Below are 18,777 nucleotides of genomic sequence, written 5' to 3' on the forward strand. Positions count from 1 at the left end.
GCTATGTACTCTTACTTTGCCTATCCTAATCCATGTTCAGTAAGGTTCTCCTTCCACCCCCTTTTATTTTATTATTTATTTTTTTGAGACTCAGTCTCACTCTGGGCCCTGGGTGAGTGTGATGGCATTACAATTCACAGCAACTTCAAACTCTTGGGCTTAAGTGATCCTCTTGCTCAGGTTGGTCTCGAACTTGGTGACCCACCTGCCTCGGCTTCCCAGAGTGCTAGGATTAGTGAGCCACATGCCTCGCCTTCCCCACTCCCTTTTAATAAATAGTTTTCTTAGAATAGTTTTAGATATCTACATATTAGATACTTAAATATCAGAGTATTTGAGCAGTTTTAGCACAGAATTCATACACACCTGCCATCCCATTTATTCCATTACTTACCTTGGTTTTAAAGGAATTCCCTTTGGGGGAAAAACTGTCCTCTTTTAATTTTACTTCCCTTTAGTTTACCCCAATTAACACGCTACACTACTATTAACTAAACTTCATGCTTTATTTAGATTTCACTAGTTTTTCTCTAAAGTCCATTTTCTTTTTGAGACAGAGTCTGACTTTGTTGCCCTTAGTAGAGTGCAGTGTTGTCATAGCTCACAGCAACCTCAAACTCTTGGGCTGAAGCAATACTCTTTCCTCATTCTCCCAAGTAGCTGGGACTACTGGCACCCACCACAAAGCCCAGAGATTTTTTTTAGAGATGGGATCTTGCTCTGGTTCAGGCTGGTCTTGAACCTTTGAGCTCAGGCAAACCACCCACCTTGGCTTCCCAGGGTGCTAAGATTACAGGTGTGAGCCACCATGCTCAGCCCCAAATGTCCATTTACTGAGTCAGGATAGCACATGATAGTCATCATGTAATGTATGACACTTTCCTGTTTTTGATGACTTTTAACAATTTTGAGGGAATACTGGTCAGGTATTTTATAGATTGTCTCAGTTTTGATTTGTCTGATGCCTTTCTCTCGATTAATCATCTGAAGTTATAGCATTTAGGGATGAAGTCTACAGAGAAAAAAAGCCATTCTCATCATATTATATCCTGGTATCTGTAATCAGTATGACTTATTACTGATATTAGCCTTGATCACTTGGCTGAGCCAGTGTTTGTCACATTTCTCCCCTGTGAATTTACCCATCTTGTCATCTGAAAGCAAGTTACTAAGGATAGCCCACGCTGGAGGAGCAGGGAGTTAAGTTCTACCTCCTTGAAGGCAAAGTGTCTACAGAAGTCACCTAGAAATTTTCTGCATGGGAGAACTGTCTCTTCTTCCCACTTACTTATGCAATAAATTATAAGTAACTCATGGGTATTTATACTTTATAATTTGGGTTATAATCCTGTACTACATTATTTACTTGCTCAAATTGCTCCAGATATGGCCATTCATAATGTACTACATTATTGTCTTGCGCAAATTGCTCCAGATATGGCCACTTGAGCTCTTTCAGATTGGCTTCTGTGTCCCTTTGACATACTTCCATTGTGTTTGTTTGAATATTCTGTTATTCTCTGGCATTACGAGATGCTCCAGGCTTATCTTGTATATATTCTTGCCATAGCTCTATAATCAGCTCACAATTTCCGTAAGAGCCCTGGTTCCTTTTTCTAGTATTAAAAACCATGATCTAGGCACTGGGGTATCACTTCTTCTAGGCCTTCTCAGTGGACAAAACTAGGAAATATATACACAAACCTGTGTATGTATACATTCTAAATTTGTTTTTACTTATTTAGCAATGAAATGGAGTCATAAAAATTTTATTCATAATAAAATACTATGTAAAGTAATTATTTCTGGGCGGCGCCTGTGGCTCAATGGGTAGGGCGCTGGCCCTATATACCGAGGGTGGCAGGTTCAAACCCGGCCCCGGCCAAACTGCAACAACAACAACTAAATAGCCGGGCATTGTGGCGGGCGCCTGTAGTCCCAACTACTCGGGAGGCTGAGGCAAGAGAATGGCCTAAGCCCAGGAGCTGGAGGTTGCTGTGAGCTGTGTGACACCATGGCACTCTACCGAGGGTGATAAAGTGAGACTCTGTCTCTACAAAAAAAAAAAAAAAAAAGAAGAAGAAAAGAAAGACTAAAGTAATTATTTCTTTCATCACATACAATGTGAGAACAATTAAATTCTGCATTTAGGTGACAAGGATATTGTTTACGAAACATTCTCAAGTGAAAGAAGCATTTATCTTAAGATACAATCATGGCACACTAGCTTAAAAGATGTGGGAATCTGAAAATAAGCACCTTTTGAGTATCAGTGGATTTACTGTGAAAATTTCAGTAAGTTTAATGACTTGACTGGCTTTCTTTAACTGTGATGATGAACCACCTCCAGATATTTCCATTTCCCTAAAATGTCAGGAAACCTGTGGGGAAGGAGGGCAGCTTCATCATGGATTCTGAGTATAAAGACCCTCTCCAAGAAACTTTTAATCCCAAATTATACATCAGTAGTTGTTTTTCAGCAGTATCACTTTCGAATAGCTTTGTAAATAACTAAGAATCCTGGCTTTATAAGTCTATATACTCATTTTTTATTTCATATACATTTGTGAATTAGCCTATGATATTGTCCCTTCTAATAATTAAAAAAAAAAAAAAAAAAGCATCAGGTCAAGAGCAGTGGTTCACACCTATGATCTCAGCACTTTGGGAGGTCAAGGCGGGAGGACTGTTTAAGGCCAGGAGTTTGAGACCAGGCTGGGCAACATAGCAAGACCCTGTCTCTAAAAATAATAATACTATTAAAATTTTTTTAAGTTAGTCTGGCATGGTAGCACATGCTTATACTCCTACCAGGAGTTAAGAGGCTCTACTGAGCTATGATGATGTCACGGTGCTCTATCCTGGATGACATAGCAAGACCCTGTCTCTAAAAATAATAATACTATTAAAATTTTTTTAAGTTAGTCTGGCATGGTAGCACATGCTTATACTCCTACCAGGAGTTAAGAGGCTATACTGAGCTATGATGATGTCACGGTGCTCTATCCTGGATGACAGAGCAAGCCCCTGTTTCAAAAGGAAAAAAAAAAAAAGCATCTATTGATTATAATTTAAAAATTAGGTGTTGCCCTGGTTTTCAAGAATCAAGCTGTAATTTTCAAACTACTATCAGTCTCTATAGACACATTCATATTGGCAGGAAAATAATGCTTTGAAGTATTTTGAACTAATTACCTGGGATGCTAGAAGAACTGGATCCTGATTTAATGCTGGAGCTAGATAAGGAAGTCCAATCATAAGCTGACTCTGTCCTCTTCAAGGCTTCTTGATAATTCATATAGAGCTGCTTTCCATACTAAACAAAATGAGGAAATGGTGACATCTGAACTTTACTAGGTATGATACAGAAGGATAAGTAGAAAGTGACACATTCTGTTTATAAATTCATAACAATTAAAATTTGTATTAAAATCAATACTTATAATACTGTAGAAATTCTTTTAATCCCAGTAAATTTTAATCTACTTTTATTTTTCCTAATTTTTAGAGAAGCTACAAGAACTGAACACGATTCCAATTATGTTCATTGTAAATATAAATGTATTATTTTCATCCCAAATTCTTGGTCCAGGGTCAGCTTTCTTAGCACTTTTTAGGATACTCTTCAAAATATAATGATCATGACCTAAACTAAGTTAATTTTTAAAAAAATTTATGTTGCTTTGGCTAAATTCTGCTATAAAATAACCATATAATGCATTCTCCAAAGCCAAAATAAATCACTTTTACACTACACAAGCTTTTGCCAGAAGTATTATGCCATGGATACCAACTGTCAAAAGTTTTATCTGTATCAATAAGCATTTAAAACATGAAACTTAGGCCTGAGAAAACTATACAGTGGCAAAATTATGAACATGAAACAATAAGAATAATTGTCATAATAATTAAAACTATAGCATTAAACACTTCATTATTCCATGTATCATATTAAAAGGAAATCTACCTTTGCAATTCGGATCCCATTGACCCACTGATGGAGAGTTCTCACATCATCACAACAAAGATATTTAATATACTGAGATTTCTTCTGGATCTGTGGGTGCTGCAAGATTAAAGGCAAAATCCAACTAAGTCCCTTGGAAAACTAAAGAAAAACTCTATCAAAGCTGAAACATATTCTTTCAGGTTATAGGTCATTAATATAATGGCCAATTTATACTTTTTTTTTTTTTCTCCCAAGACAGAGTCTCACTCTGTTGCCATACCTCACAGCAACCTCACACTCCTGGGTTGGACCAATCCTCTTGCCTTTCAAGTAGCTGCGATTACAGGTGCCCATCACAATGCCTGTCTTTTTTTTTTTTTTTTTTTTTTTAGTAGAAACAGGGTCTCACTCTTGCTCAGGCTGGTCTTGAACTCGTAAGTGAGCACAGGTGATCCTTTGGCTAAATTCTGCTATAAAACAACCATATAATGCATTCTCCAAAGCCAAAATAAATCACTTTTACACTATACAAGCTTGAGCCACCATGCCTGGCCCAATTCATACTTCTTACACATTTTTATATTATTTTTTAAGGCTAAATAAAATAGTCCATAAATATTTTTACAAAGTAAATGAGAAAGAAATTTGGATGTTAAAATAAACCTTCATATTATATGTCTCAGAGATACAAAATCCACATAAAGGTTAACAAAGTCATTAGAATTCTTATTTGTAAGAATATGAAAAGGGAAAAGAATATTTGATTTCACTTTGAACCCACTAAAACCATGAATTCAAAAGAGTCCAACTCAGAGAGAGTTTTGTCTGGAGGTAAATAACTGGGCTTGGCATACAAAGCACAGCAGACAGGGCACCTGGGACAATGGTCCACAGTATCCCAGTTGCTGTGGGAGAGGGAAATGAGTGCAGCTCTGCAGGCCCCTCCCTCTTCCAAAGTGCAGAACCACAGCACATGCCCTCTGGGGTAACAAGCAGCTTTCAACAAAATAATCAGATTTACTTTTCTCAATCTCCTGTACTTTTCAGTTGAGGCTTGGATAGCGGGATGACTGACTTGACCTTGGCTATAGGAACAAGTTTAAGGTGTTTGCACCCACTGGACCTCAACTACTAGTTTCCTGGGAAGAAAAGCCCTGATCACACTTGTTCTAGATGTAATGACTTATGATTACCACTTCCCCTTTCAGTTATTCTGGGAAAAAAAAATGCTGTATTTTGGCTAGAAAATATTTTAAATTTATGTTCCATTATAAGAAAGAAAGGAACTTTAAAAGAATTTAGTTTTCCAAAATTCCCCAGCTACATTAATGTGTTGTGAAAACCCGTAAGACCAATAAAAATAAGCAATTTGAATCCATTCTCAATTCAGCAAGAATAGGTAAACTGCTAAAAATCACTAAAAATCATTTTTTTTCTTTCTGTGTAGACCAGAAAGAAAAAAATGAAGTCTGGTCTACACAGAAAGAAAAAAATGAAGTCCATTTATTCTATTTCAGTCTTTGCTTTACAGAGCTTAGCTCCTGTAATAACATTTAATACCAAAACCAATTTTCTTGCTGAAGGCTACAGTCCCTTTTAAACAAGAAACCCTCCATAATAAGAGGTTAGCAAAACAATATCTAACAGTTTTATCTCCTGACAAGACAGGTCCTCTCTCGGAATATGCTTCATGTTCACATAGTATATATCACATTATAATAAACAGCCATGGCAATCTTGAAGAAGCAAAGGAGAGTAGGTAGAGAGAGTGTTTATTTTTCTGTAAGAAGGGGTATTTTACCTCATTTATTCATTCAGCAAATATTTATTGTGCAAGAACTATTTGCCAGATGCTTCAATTAGGTTTTCAGATACAGTGATGAGCAGAAGAGAAAATGTTCTTGACCTTACGAACCCATAGTTTGTGCAGAAGATAAAAACAGGCTGACTATAAAAAGCTTTCTTAGTGTTGCCAACTGGATCTTAAGAGACCGTTCTTTTGCTTCCTGGAGGCTCTGCCAACCAGGTAGGGTTCAGAGATCTGACCAAGCTGCTACAGATGGCTCCCAGCCTTCATCACCACCCATCTCTGCATGGCGATTTACAAACTATTCTTGGCTGCATGGGTGTTCACCTGCAGCAGAAGCCCTGGCTGAGTGTGCACGCATGCTTCTATTCATTCTCTACATAAAAAAAAAAAAAAAACAACCCCACACACACACTTTATCAATACAGTACCAAGGAAAATCAAAGAGGAATTATCCTCTATCTTTCTCTCTTCATCTCTCTAACTTGGGAATCTAGATAATAATACTCTGAAGAATACTAGGTATAATTATTTGAGTGTTTTTAAGTATCAGATTACTTGCTAGTTTAAAATTTCTTTTAGGGGCTAGGCACAGTGACTTACCCCTGTAATCCTATTACTCTGGGAGGCTGAGGCAGGTGATCACCTGAGGTCAGGAATTCAAGACCAGACTGAGCAAGAGCTAGACCCCCGACTCTATCGAAAATAGAAAAACTAGCCAGGCATTGTGGCAGGCACTTGTAGACCCAGCTACTCAGGAGGCAGAGGCAAAAGGATCACTTAAGCTTAAGAATTTGAGGTTGCTATGAGCTATGATGCCATGGCACTCTACCCAGGATGACAGTGAGACTCTATCTTTTTTTTTTTTTTTGTAGAGACAGAGTGTCACAGTACCGCCCTCGGGTAGAGTGCCGTGGCGTCACACGGCTCACAGCAACCTCTAACTCTTAGGCTTAGGCGATTCTCTTTTTTTTTTTTTTTTTTTTGTAGAGACAAGAGTCTCACTATACTGCCCTCGGGTAGAGTGCCGTGGCGTCACACGGCTCACAGCAACCTCTAACTCTTGGGCTTACGCGATTCTCTTGCCTCAGCCTCCCAAGCAGCTGGGACTACAGGCGCCCACCATAACGCCCAGCTATTTTTTGGTTGCAGTTTGGCCGGGGCCGGGTTTGAACCCGCCACCCTCGGTATATGGGGCCGGCGCCTTACCGACTGAGCCACAGGCGCCGCCCGGCTTAGGCGATTCTCTTGCCTCAGCCTCCCGAGCGGCTGGGACTACAGGCGCCCGCCACAATGCCCGGCTATTTTTTTGTTGCAGTTTGGCAGGGGCTGGGTTTGAACTCGCCACCCTCGGCATATGGGGCAGGCGCCCTACTCACTGAGCCATAGGCGCCGCCCCGTGAGACTCTATCTTAAAAAAAAAAAAAAAAAAATTGCTTTAAGACCCTAAAAAATTATTTTATCTGCCATATAATAAAAGGCATTCATCACTTTCCTTATGGTCATCCAGGCTCTGTACCAGCAACTCTGGAAACTGCCAATTCTACTAATATTTCATTAACAGTGCCATTTACTGAGCACTTACTATGTACCAGACACTGTGAAACATTTCATATATACTAGCTCTTTCAGTCCTCCTGAAAATCCTCTGAGTTACATATTATTATCTCGGGGTTCCAAGAAGAAAGCAAGTCAAAGAGGGTTAAAACTACACTCAAAGTTCCTCCCAACATGTTGGTTCATGCTCTCATTCCAGAGCATGTGATTCTAACTCCTCTGTCATACTACTGCCTTATTAAAATCCCCCTCCTCTGACATGGACTCTATTTTTTCCCCTAGCATATTACGGTACCAACTACTTTAAAAACTACAGAAGGACTAAGAGGAAATGTATTAGAGACATTTGTTGCTAAAAACAAGAAGCTCAACATTTAAGCCTCTAAAAGACTCCAAAAAGAACATATAATGATATTCCTCCCCAAACAAATGAGGAGCTATTTATTTCATTTATAAAACGATGTTGACATGGAAAAATTTGCATTCTCTGATAAAAGGTAAATAATTTTAGAATATAAACCTTTAATAATAAAATAAGAAATTCTGGATTACTATTGTGCTATCAGATTACTTTTCTCTTTATGCCAAAAATTAGGTTTAGACAGATAACTTCTGCAACTCTGTTAAGTAAAAGAGATGCTCTAGGGCTGGGCACTGTGGCTCACGTGTGTAATGCTAGCACTCTGGGAGGCCGAGGTCGGCGGATTGCCTGAGCTCACAAGGTTTGAGGCCAGCCTGAGCCACATCGAGACCCCGTTACTAAAAAATAGCTGGGCATTGTGGCAGGCACCTGTAGTCCCAGCTACTTGGGAGGCTGAGGCAAGACACCCACTTGGGCCCAAGAGTTTGAGGTTGCTGTAAGCTATGATGCCACCGCACTCTACCAAGGGCAACAAAGTGAGACTTTGTCTCAAAAAAAAAAAAAAAAGAAGGAGAGACAGGGATGGTCTAAAATCACAACCAAGTGCCAAAAGAAAACAAATGAATTATACTAACTACCTACTTATTGCTTTTCAAGCACATACGGCTTGATTCTCTCAACTGGCATACAGAAAATTAATTAGTAAAACTATAGAATATTAGTAGAATAGGCATTTTCCACCCTATTACTTCCATGATTATCACATACAGTATATTTCTATTAGTAACAGTGCTTGAAAAGCTCATGTTCATATTCCATCCCTAGACACAAACCACTTTCCCTTCCCATGTACCATACGAAAATACAGCCATGCATCACATGATACCATTTCAGTGATAAGACTGCAAAAAAGACATGATCCTGTAAGATTATAATGTTGCATTTTTACTGTACCTGTTCTATGTTTTGATACACAAATACTTACCATTATGTTACAGTTGCCTGCAGTATTCAGTACAAAAACATGCTGTACAGGTTTGTAGTCTAAGAATAACAAGCTATCCCCTATAGCCTAGATGTGTAATAGGCTGTCCCGTAGGATGGAGTGCCATGATGAGATCATAGCTCGCTGCAGCCTCCAACTCCTGAGATTTTTTTTGATACAGTCTCACTCTGTTACCCCAGCCTAGAATGCTGTGGTGTGGTAGCTCACAGCAACCTCAAACTCCTGGGCTCAAGCAATCCTCTTGCCTCAGCCTCTGCAGTAGCTGGGACTACAGGTGCCTGCCACAACGCCTAGCTAGTTTTTCTATTCTTAGTAGAGATGGGCTCTCACTTTTGCTCAGGCTGGTCTTGAATTCCTCAGCTCAGGTGATCCACCTGCCTCAGCCTCCCAGAGTGCTAGGATTACAGGTGTTAGCCACCATGCCTCGTCAACTCCTGGGTTCAAGAGATCTTCCCACCTCAGCCTCCCGAGTAAATAGGACTCCAGTCACACACCACCACACCTGGTTAATTTTGAAATTTTTTGTAGAGATAGGGTCTTCCTATGTTTTCCTAGCTAGTCTTAAATTGCTGGGCTGAGCTATCCTCCTGCCTCATTCTCCCCAAAGTGCTAGAATTGCATGCCTGAGTCACCAACTCTGGCCTGCCTCATTTCTTTCTTTCTTTTTTTGAGACAGAGTCTAAAGCTGTCGCCCTGGGTAGAGTGCTGTGGTGTCACAGTCACAGCAACCTCAAACTCTTGGGCTTAAGTGATTCTCTTGCCTCAGCCTTCCAATAGCATTTCTCAAGAAATGAAATTTTAGATCTGGCTAAGGTGAGCCCTAATCTGATAATTATCTATCATGTTATGTAATTTTTTAAAACACAGGGTTTCCCTTAAGAAACTTAATTATACATCCATGTATGTGCCCCAGTAAATGCGTACCTATTTTATAGAATTTTTTTTTAAACTTACATCTTCTTTTATTTTATTTTTTGTTATTTTTTATTTGTTTTGCAGTTTTGGGCCGGGGCTGGGTTTGAACTTGCCACCTCTGGCATATGGGACCGGCGCCCTACTCCTTTGAGCCACAGGCGCCGCCCTGCGTACCTATTTTAGATGATACATCAACATATGTAAAATTTGTTACTATACTGTCAACACTGATGAATAAACATCATTTTCTCATTCTTCCCATCACAAAGACATTGTTACTTTTACATGTTTTACTATCTTTTAAAAAACTAATTGCCAAACAATGTGTTTTATAACTTTCTCCAAGTGTGTATTTATTTCCCATGTCCTGCATTTTACTGGAAGTACTCATACTCAGTCAAGATAGCCTAAAACAGAAAACAGACGCCAAGCCTTATAAATATTTAAGCTTGCATTTGTGTAGACACTGTGCTGTAGCATGTTTTGTTTCATTTGTTAGAACTCACATGCTCAAGAATAAAAAAAATTATGCAGGCAAAATCTAGTACAGACTTTATAGGAAAAGTGACATCTTTTTTATTTTTTTTTTGTAGAGACCGAGTCTCACTGTACCGCCCGCGGTAGAGTGCCGTGGTGTCACACGGCTCACAGCAACCTCCAACTCCTGGGCTCACGAGATTCTCTTGCCTCAGCCTCCTGAGCAGCTGGGACTACAGGCACCCGCCACAATGCCCGGCTATTTTTTTTTTGTTGCAGTTTGGCCGGGGCTGGGTTTGAACCCGCCACCCCTGGCATATGGGGAGGGCGCCCTACTCACTGAGCCACAGGCGCCGCCCTACTCACTGAGCCACAGGCGCCGCCCTACTCACTGAGCCACAGGCGCCGCCCTAAAAGTGACATCTTTAAATACTAATTTGTATAGACTTGGGCAAATTGATCCCTCTAATTGATCCCTCAGTTTGCGTATCTGGAAAATGCGGACTCTAGAACACACTTGTGCTTCTAGTGCAGGCCTGTTACCTTAGAGCTCTTCATTCTTACTATTATTTGTACCTAGTGGTATCATGCTTTTCCATTTCAATATATTGAATATTTCTAGGTATAAAGAGATAATTAATATCTTAATACCTTAATACCTAATATCTCTTAATATTAAACTACTTCATCAAAAGCAAATATGAAATACATAAATTATACAAACAAACGTAAGAAAAAACCCTTAGCACAAAAATATTCTTTCTTTTTTTTTTTTTAAGATAGAGTCTCACTTTGTGGCCCTCGGTAGAGTGCTGTGATGTCACAGCTCACAGCAACCTCCAACTCGTGGGCTTAGGCGATTCTCTTGCTTCAGCCTCCTGAGTAGCTGGGACTACAGGCACCCGCCACAACGCCCAGCTAATTTTTTGTTGCAGTTTGGCCAGAGCCCGGGTTCGAACCTGCCACCCTCCGTACATGGGGCCAGCGCCCTACTCATTGAGCTATAGGAGCCGCCCAGCACAAAAATATTCTTAATCTAGGAATTCTATAAAGTGCGAAAGGGATTAAAATAACAGTGAGTGGTCATAATTAGGTTGGGTGCCTTTCCTATAGCTATCTACCTCCTTCTCCCACCTCTTGCCTGTGTCCCTCAGGGTGTGAATTCTAACTAGTCTAAACTAATCTCTGTGGCTTTGTTCCCTTTCTAGTGATTGGTTAGGAATGGGAAATGTACTCTGGGATAATAGGAGAGGGCTGTTGAGTAGATTCTGTGTACTAGTTCCTTCCTCTTGAAAAAGACAAATATGGGAGAAATCACCATAGTCCTTCTAGATTTTGCTGGATCATGTGATGCATAGAATTGCAAGCAGCCATCTGTGACTGTGAGGTGAGCCTACCTAGAAATAAGCTGAATATGCAGAAGGTGGAATGGGAAAAGACAGAATCTGAGTTCTCACTGACAACCTCGAGCCACTGAAATAATCAGCCCTTACTGTCTTCATGTTATGAGGCCCTCAAAAAACTTTCATTTATGTAGGTTATGTATACTGATATTGAAGGAGTCAAAAATATACTACAAAGATACTTGAACAACAGCAGGTGCAAAAAGATAACGCTGACCCTGGTGATATTTATTTCTTAAAAGCAAAAGAAAGCTGCTCCCCCAATACTAAAAAGACAAAACATTTATATCTTCAAGGATAAGAAGGCAAAACCAAGAGAATTCCATATAGACTTTGTTAAAATAACTCTTATTTTTAAGCTTCCCCATATAAGTCAGTTGCTTTGCCACAAGTGACTATTCTTTGTTCCATCCTATATATAAGCAATTGACTCTAACAGGGTCTTTGGTGGTGGTTTTTTTTTTTTTAAATCAAGGCTCCTATTCCATGTAAAACTTGTATTATGTTTTTCTCCTGTTAATCTGTCTTAAGTCAATTTAATTCTTGGGCCCTGCTGGAAGTCTAAGAGGACAGAAGGAGTTTTTCCACCCTGACAATATCTATCTTATTAGAAATTAAGACTGAGAAAAAATTAAAATACAAGACTATAGAAACACACATTACGGGTGGTGCCTGTGACTCAGTGAGTAGGGCGCCAGACCCATTTATGGAGGTGGCAGGTTCAAACCCAGACCCAGCTGAACTACAACCAAAACAAAAAATAGCTGGGCGCTGTGGTGGGCGCCTGTAGTCCCAGCTGCTCGGGAGGCTGAGGCAGGAGAATCGCTGAAGCCCCAGAGCTAGAGGTTGCTGTGAGTCCTGTGACATCATGGCACTCTACTGAAGGCGGTAAAGTGAGACTCTGTCTCTACAAAAAAAAAAAAAAAGAAACATACATTACACTAGTTGAGAGAACAATAATATTACCACATTATGTAACCTCTTAGAAAATCCTACTATACATCTTCAATAGAATGAGAAGGTAAGAGACAAATAGCATATTAGCATTATTAGAAAAATAATTTTGACATCCTGGTCTTATGGACTCTCAGGAGATCCTGGACCTCATTTTGAAAACTACTGAATTACGCCACTTTGTACAAACTTTAAAACAATTATTTGCTCCTGAAAGTAACCTAAATGATACCGTGGTATTCTCCAGTAAAAGGATTATATAATAATAGGCTGTAGGGCGGCGCCTGTGGCTCAAGGAGTAGGGTGCCGGTCCCATATGCCGGAGGTGGCGGGTTCAAACCCAGCCCCAGCCAAAAACCAAAAAAAAAAAAAAAAAAATAGTAATAGGCTGTGTATTATGTAATCTCCAGTAAAAGGATTATGTAATAATAATAGGCTTAATTTCATCAAAGCAATCAAAACTCCATCTCAAAATCCTAAACAAATGATACTCCTTAAACCCCAGTTATAATTCTCAGGGAAGAGTAAAAAATCAAACATGATCCAAACATGTAGACTTAAGTAATTCCCAAGAGTCACAAAGATGGAGCCAGTGAGAAAAACTTAATTGTCCCCAAAGTTTTCCAGAATTTATGTGTTATCTTTATCAGTAATTCAACAGATCACTAAAAATTTGCTTAAAATGTCAGTTCTTCTCAAAAGTACAGATACAATTAGTGTGAGAAGCTCAAAAGCCAGATAAAGAAGAAAAAAAGTTCCCTAAAAACAACAGGTAGGTCATAATACGTACATGAGCTATCACGTTTATAGTTTGGAAGAAAAAAAGCCAAAAATTATTTCTGGACCAAATGATAGCCAGTCCTGTTTGAAGTTGGGCATAGTGCCCTCTGATGGTTCTGCTGAGTAAGTACAGGAAAAGACAAAATACAGTAAAACCTCTTAAAGCTTTTTACCTAAGTTGACTTAATTTTTATAGACCAGACTTCCACCACATGTATGCATCACTACAACAGGCCCAGTTCCTTATGTTGACCACCTGTGTATGCTGACTGGTTTGTTAAGTCCCTTACAGAGATTCTACTGTGCATATGAAAACAAAATACGTATGAACCACATTAGATGTTGATGTTTTTCTAAAACAAGCCTGCTATTATACAAGAGTCTCGAATTTATAATCAAATAAATTTCACATAATACAACGCTTACACTGAAGTAGCCACTCCTCTTAGCATTAATCTAATCGGGGCTAATTGGGTAAGGGTCAGCTGTGATACAGCATATGGTTTTCCTTACCATCCTTCACCATTCCTTTTTAAACCTATAGAATAAAGCAAAAATACTACACTTGACAGAGATCCAAACCATTTGAAAATGTCTAATAACCTGCTCTTATGTCTGACATCATTTAAAAGTTCTAAAAAGAGATCTGTGTTTACCTTTAGCACCAGACAGTAGTCTGTAGGTGCTTTGTATTTGCTCCGATAATCTTGGCCATAGTAAACATTGACGTGATCCAGCTGCAGAAAGCACACCAGATCCCGAGAGACCTAAGATAAAAACACCCAACAGATTTATTAATAATAATATGCAAACAACCCAATATCATACCTGGTTAAGTTTCTAGTTGAGAATCAAAACTTTACTAATACTGCCTAGAAATTACTGTTATTTTGCAGAAGAAATGAGATTCTCTTATGAATGTTTCTTCTTTAATAAATAATGTAACAAAAAAAGCAGCCATTTCACTTACTCTTTTGTCATTCTTAATGAATACTGACATGTTTAGAAAGGTCACATTTTAAATATACTATCAATATAGTACAGTATATTAAATACAAAATAGTATAATAGAACTCTCTGGAAAGAACAAGAAAACATCAAGTAGTTCAGTGCCTATAATACATATCTCAAGTACAGTGACTTTCAAACTGGGGATTTCTTCACCAGTTACATAGGAGCAGCAATATAAGTGCAGAGGATTGTTGTGAAGACTACATGAGACACTGTAAAAAGCTTAAGAAATAATATATAAAACTATGATTTCAAATTTGGTAAGATAATTGAGATAAGCCCAAGAAATGACCAGAGAAATGAAAATTTTGGAATTTCCTCTTCTTTACAGTAGATTAATAAACAAAAGAAATATTTTTTCTACCCTATAAAAGCTGAAACAAATCACAGTCTGAGTTCACCTAGCCAGACTCACTACAAATTAAAATAATCAGCCTAATCAAGAAGTTCAAAACCCGGAGGCGGAGCAAGATGGTAGCCGAGTAACAGCTTCCTTGCATCTGGGCACCGTGAGTCTGGGGAGATAGGACTCCAGGCATCTCTGGCTGGTGGGATCTGCCTATCATCACCCCTGAGAGGATACAGGGAGTCAGCGAGAGACTTCTGGACCCCAAGAGGAGGACTAAACCAGTGGAAAACCGGCAAGTGGTCGCGTGTGTTCAATCCGTCTAAACCGCCCGCAACTGTAAGTTCAGTAGCAGCAAGACTGCAAGAAAGGCCTTAACTGTGAACTGTTTTGGTGTCTTTGGACTTGGCACTCAGCTGAACTGCCTTGGGGAGAGCCTGAGAGGGAGCGCGGAAAACTTTGGCCTTTGTCTGGGGCCCCAGTCTGGGCCGCTAATAGTGTTTGGCTCTGGGTCACAGGCAGCCATTGTGAGCGATCTGCCCCGGCAAGCTTCGCCCTCAGGGTGGCAGAGCTGGAATTGGGTGGGAGCTGGTAACCCAGCGACCAAGTAGCCTAAGGGCGGGGTCTGAGCCGCCTTGCAGCCCTAACCCTCAGGGGCAGAGGGAGACCAGTTTTGACACACAGGGTAAGTGGATAGCCACTTCAGCAGTGATTCCAGCGACAAGCACTTCCCTGGGAAAGCTTCTGCTCAGCAAGTGAACAAGCGCAAAGTGCCTTTTAAGTGGGCTGAACAGAGATTTAGGGTGTCTACCTCCTGGGTTTTGAGAAACTAGCAGCCTCCAGTCGTATCAGAACTGTGATTAACATCTCATACCCCAGAAGACCACATGTTGCCCACACAATATTCAATAACATATACATACTGCTTTGTTTTTGGTTGTGTTTGTTTGTTTTTTGTTTTTTTTTTCTGGTTTGGCTTTTTTATTGTTTATTTTGATGTTGTTGATTGTTGTTTTGTTTTTTAAGTTCAACCTTTTCCATACAGATCCTTTTTCTTTCTCAATTTTTCTAGTTTAATTATAATTTCCCATTGCTGCCTATTTCAATAATTAGAACTTCATTTTTGTTAGTTTTTCTACCGCTATTATTTGGTTTTTCCAGCCAATTTTATCCCGTAAAGTTTTCTGTTTGCTTGTTTTGGTTTGATTTATAGCATTTTTGTCTTTCCTCTCTACTTGGTGGAGGTGGGGTACTGTGTCTGATCAGGTTAGCAAAGAGCTGCTGACCTCAAGGGAACCACCAAACTGGGCACCCCCAGAAGGTGGTTTTTTTTTTCAAGGTTGTATCAAAGTAGCCTACTGTACACCTATATTGCTCTGTCTCCCTCTTTCTGTGCCTCTCTTCTTTTTGTCAATTTTCCTTTTACCCACCCCCTCTCCTTTCTCTATTTTTCTTTTTTTTTTCTTATCACTCGGTCCTCCTTTCTTTCATCCCTTTTTTGCTCTTCAACCTTCTCACCCTTCTGGTCCTGTAACCCTTGGTCCACAGGCACGAGAACTTAAAGAGCAAGAGGAAGTGAAAGGAAAATTAGGGCAAGGAAACAGATAAAAGAAATCACTCATGAAGAAAAATCAGCAGAAAACTCCAGGCAACATGAAGAACCAGTCCAGAACAACCCCGCCAAGGGACCATGAGGTAGCTACTGCAGAGGATTCCACCTATACAGAAATGTTAGGAATGACAGAAAGGGAATTTAGAATACACATGTTGAAAACAATGAAAGAAATGATGGAAACAATGAAGGAAACTGCTAATAAAGTGGAAAATAACCAAAAGGAAATTCAAAAACAGAATCAAATAAAAGATGAACGATATGAAGAATATAAAAAGGATACAGCAGAGCTGAAGGAACTGAAACAGTCAATCAGGGAACTTAAAGATGCAATGGAAAGTATCAGCAATAGGTTAGACCATGCAGAAGAAAGAATTTCAGAGGTAGAAGACAAAGTTTTTGAGATAACTCAGATAGTAAAAGAGGCAGAAAAGAAGAGAGAGAAAGCAGAACGTTCGCTGTCAGAATTATGGGATTTTATGAAGCGTTCCAACATACGAGTTATAGGAATTCCAGAAGGGGAAGAAGAATGCCCCAGAGGAATGGAAGCCATGCTAGAGAATATTATAAAAGAAAATTTCCCAAATATCACCAAAGATTCTGACACACTGCTTTCAGAGGGATATCGGACCCCAGGTCGCCTCAACTCTAACCGAGCTTCTCCAAGACACATTGTGATGAACCTGTCCAAAGTCAAGACCAAAGAAAACATTCTGCAAGCTGCCAGGAGTAAGCGCCAGTTGACCTACAGGGGCAAATCCATCAGAGTGACCGCAGACTTCTCTAATGAAACTTTCCAAGCAAGAAGACAATGGTCATCTACCTTTAATCTACTTAAACAGAACAATTTCCAGCCCAGAATTCTGTACCCTGCTAAGCTAAGCTTCAAAATTGACGGAGAAATCAAATCATTTACGGATATACAAACATTGACGAAATTCGCCACAACAAGACCAGCTCTACAGGAAATACTTCAACCTGTTCTGCACACTGACCACCACAATGGATCAGCAGCAAAGTAAGAACTCAGAAATTAAAGGACAGAACCTAACCTCCACACTGATGCAAAAGATAAAACTAAGCAATGGACTCTCACACAATAAGATGAATAGAATACTACCACACTTATCAATTATCTCAATAAATGTTAGTGGCTTGAATTCCCCACTGAAGAGACATAGATTGGCTGACTGGATTAAAAAACACAAGCCATCCATTTGCTGTCTGCAAGAAACACATCTGGCTTCAAAAGACAAATTAAAGCTCCGAGTCAAGGGTTGGAAGACAATTTTTCAGGCAAATGGAAGGCAGAAGAAAAGAGGAGTTGCAATCTTATTTTCAGATACATGTGGATTTAAAGCAACTAAAGTCAAAAAAGACAAAGATGGTCACTTTATATTGGTCAAGGGAAAAATACAACAAGAAGACACTTCAATTCTAAATATCTATGCACCCAATTTAAATGCTCCCAGATTCTTGAAACAGACCTTACTCAGTCTGAGCAATATGATATCCGATAATACCATAATAACAGGGGACCTTAACACTCCTCTTACAGAGCTGGACAGATTCTCTAAACAGAAATTAAACAAAGATATAAGAGATTTAAATGAGACCCTAGAACAACTGTACTTGATAGACGCATATAGAACACTCCATCCCAAAGATAAAGAATATACATTCTTCTCATCACCCCATGGAACATTCTCCAAAATTGATCATATCCTGGGACACAAAACAAATATCAACAGAATCAAAACAATTGAAATTTTACCTTGTATCTTCTCAGACCACAAGGCACTAAAGGTGGAACTCAACTCTAACAAAAATGCTCGACCCCACCCAAAGGCATGGAAATTAAACAATCTTCTGTTGAATAACAGATGGGTGCAGGAAGAAATAAAACAGGAAATCATTAACTTCCTTGAGCATAATAACAATGAACACACAAGCTACCAAAACCTGTGGGATACTGCAAAAGCAGTTTTGAGAGGAAAATTCATCGCTTTAGATGCCTACATTCGAAAAACAGAAAGAGAGCACATCAACAATCTCACAAGAGATCTTATGGAATTGGAAAAAGAAGAACAATCTAAGCCTAAACTCAGTAGAAGAAAAGAAATATCCAAAATCAAATCAGAGATCAATGAAATTGAAAACAAAAGAATCATTCAGAAAATTAATGAAACAAGGAGTTGGTTTTTTGAAAAAATAAATAAAATAGATAAACCTTTGGCCAGACTAACGAGGAATAGAAAAGTAAAATCTCTAGTAACCTCAATCAGAAATGATAAAGGGGAAATAACAACTGATCCCACAGAGATACAAGAGATTATCTCTGAATACTACCAGAAACTCTATGCCCAGAAATTTGACAATGTGAAAGAAATGGATCAATATTTGGAATCACACCCTCTCCCTAGACTCAGCCAGGAAGAAATAGAGCTCCTGAACAGACCAATTTCAAGCCCTGAGATCAAAGAAACAATAAAAAATCTTCCAACCAAAAAATGCCCTGGTCCAGATGGCTTCACTCCAGAATTCTATCAAACCTTCAAGGAAGAGCTTATTCCTGTACTGCAGAAATTATTCCAAAAAA

At 39.3% G+C, this 18,777-nt stretch overlaps 1 protein-coding gene across 4 annotated transcripts in view; it reads right to left on the reverse strand.

Annotated features, from left to right (window-relative positions):
- The window catches only part of RAPH1 (Ras association (RalGDS/AF-6) and pleckstrin homology domains 1), a 134,348-nt gene that overhangs the window by 8,226 nt on the left and 107,345 nt on the right, over positions 1-18,777 (reverse strand). For all 4 annotated transcript variants that reach the window (XM_053596325.1, XM_053596327.1, XM_053596324.1 and 1 more), the window contains 3 exons: positions 13,866-13,976; positions 3,968-4,066; positions 3,196-3,316 (listed from right to left, as the gene is read on the reverse strand). In XM_053596325.1, coding sequence (XP_053452300.1) covers positions 3,196-3,316; positions 3,968-4,066; positions 13,866-13,976 — 331 coding nt within the window. The remainder of the gene's footprint in view (positions 1-3,195; positions 3,317-3,967; positions 4,067-13,865; positions 13,977-18,777) is intronic.

Source organism: Nycticebus coucang, chromosome 7 (assembly GCF_027406575.1).
Source record: "Nycticebus coucang isolate mNycCou1 chromosome 7, mNycCou1.pri, whole genome shotgun sequence".
NCBI classification, from domain to species: domain Eukaryota; kingdom Metazoa; phylum Chordata; class Mammalia; order Primates; family Lorisidae; genus Nycticebus; species Nycticebus coucang.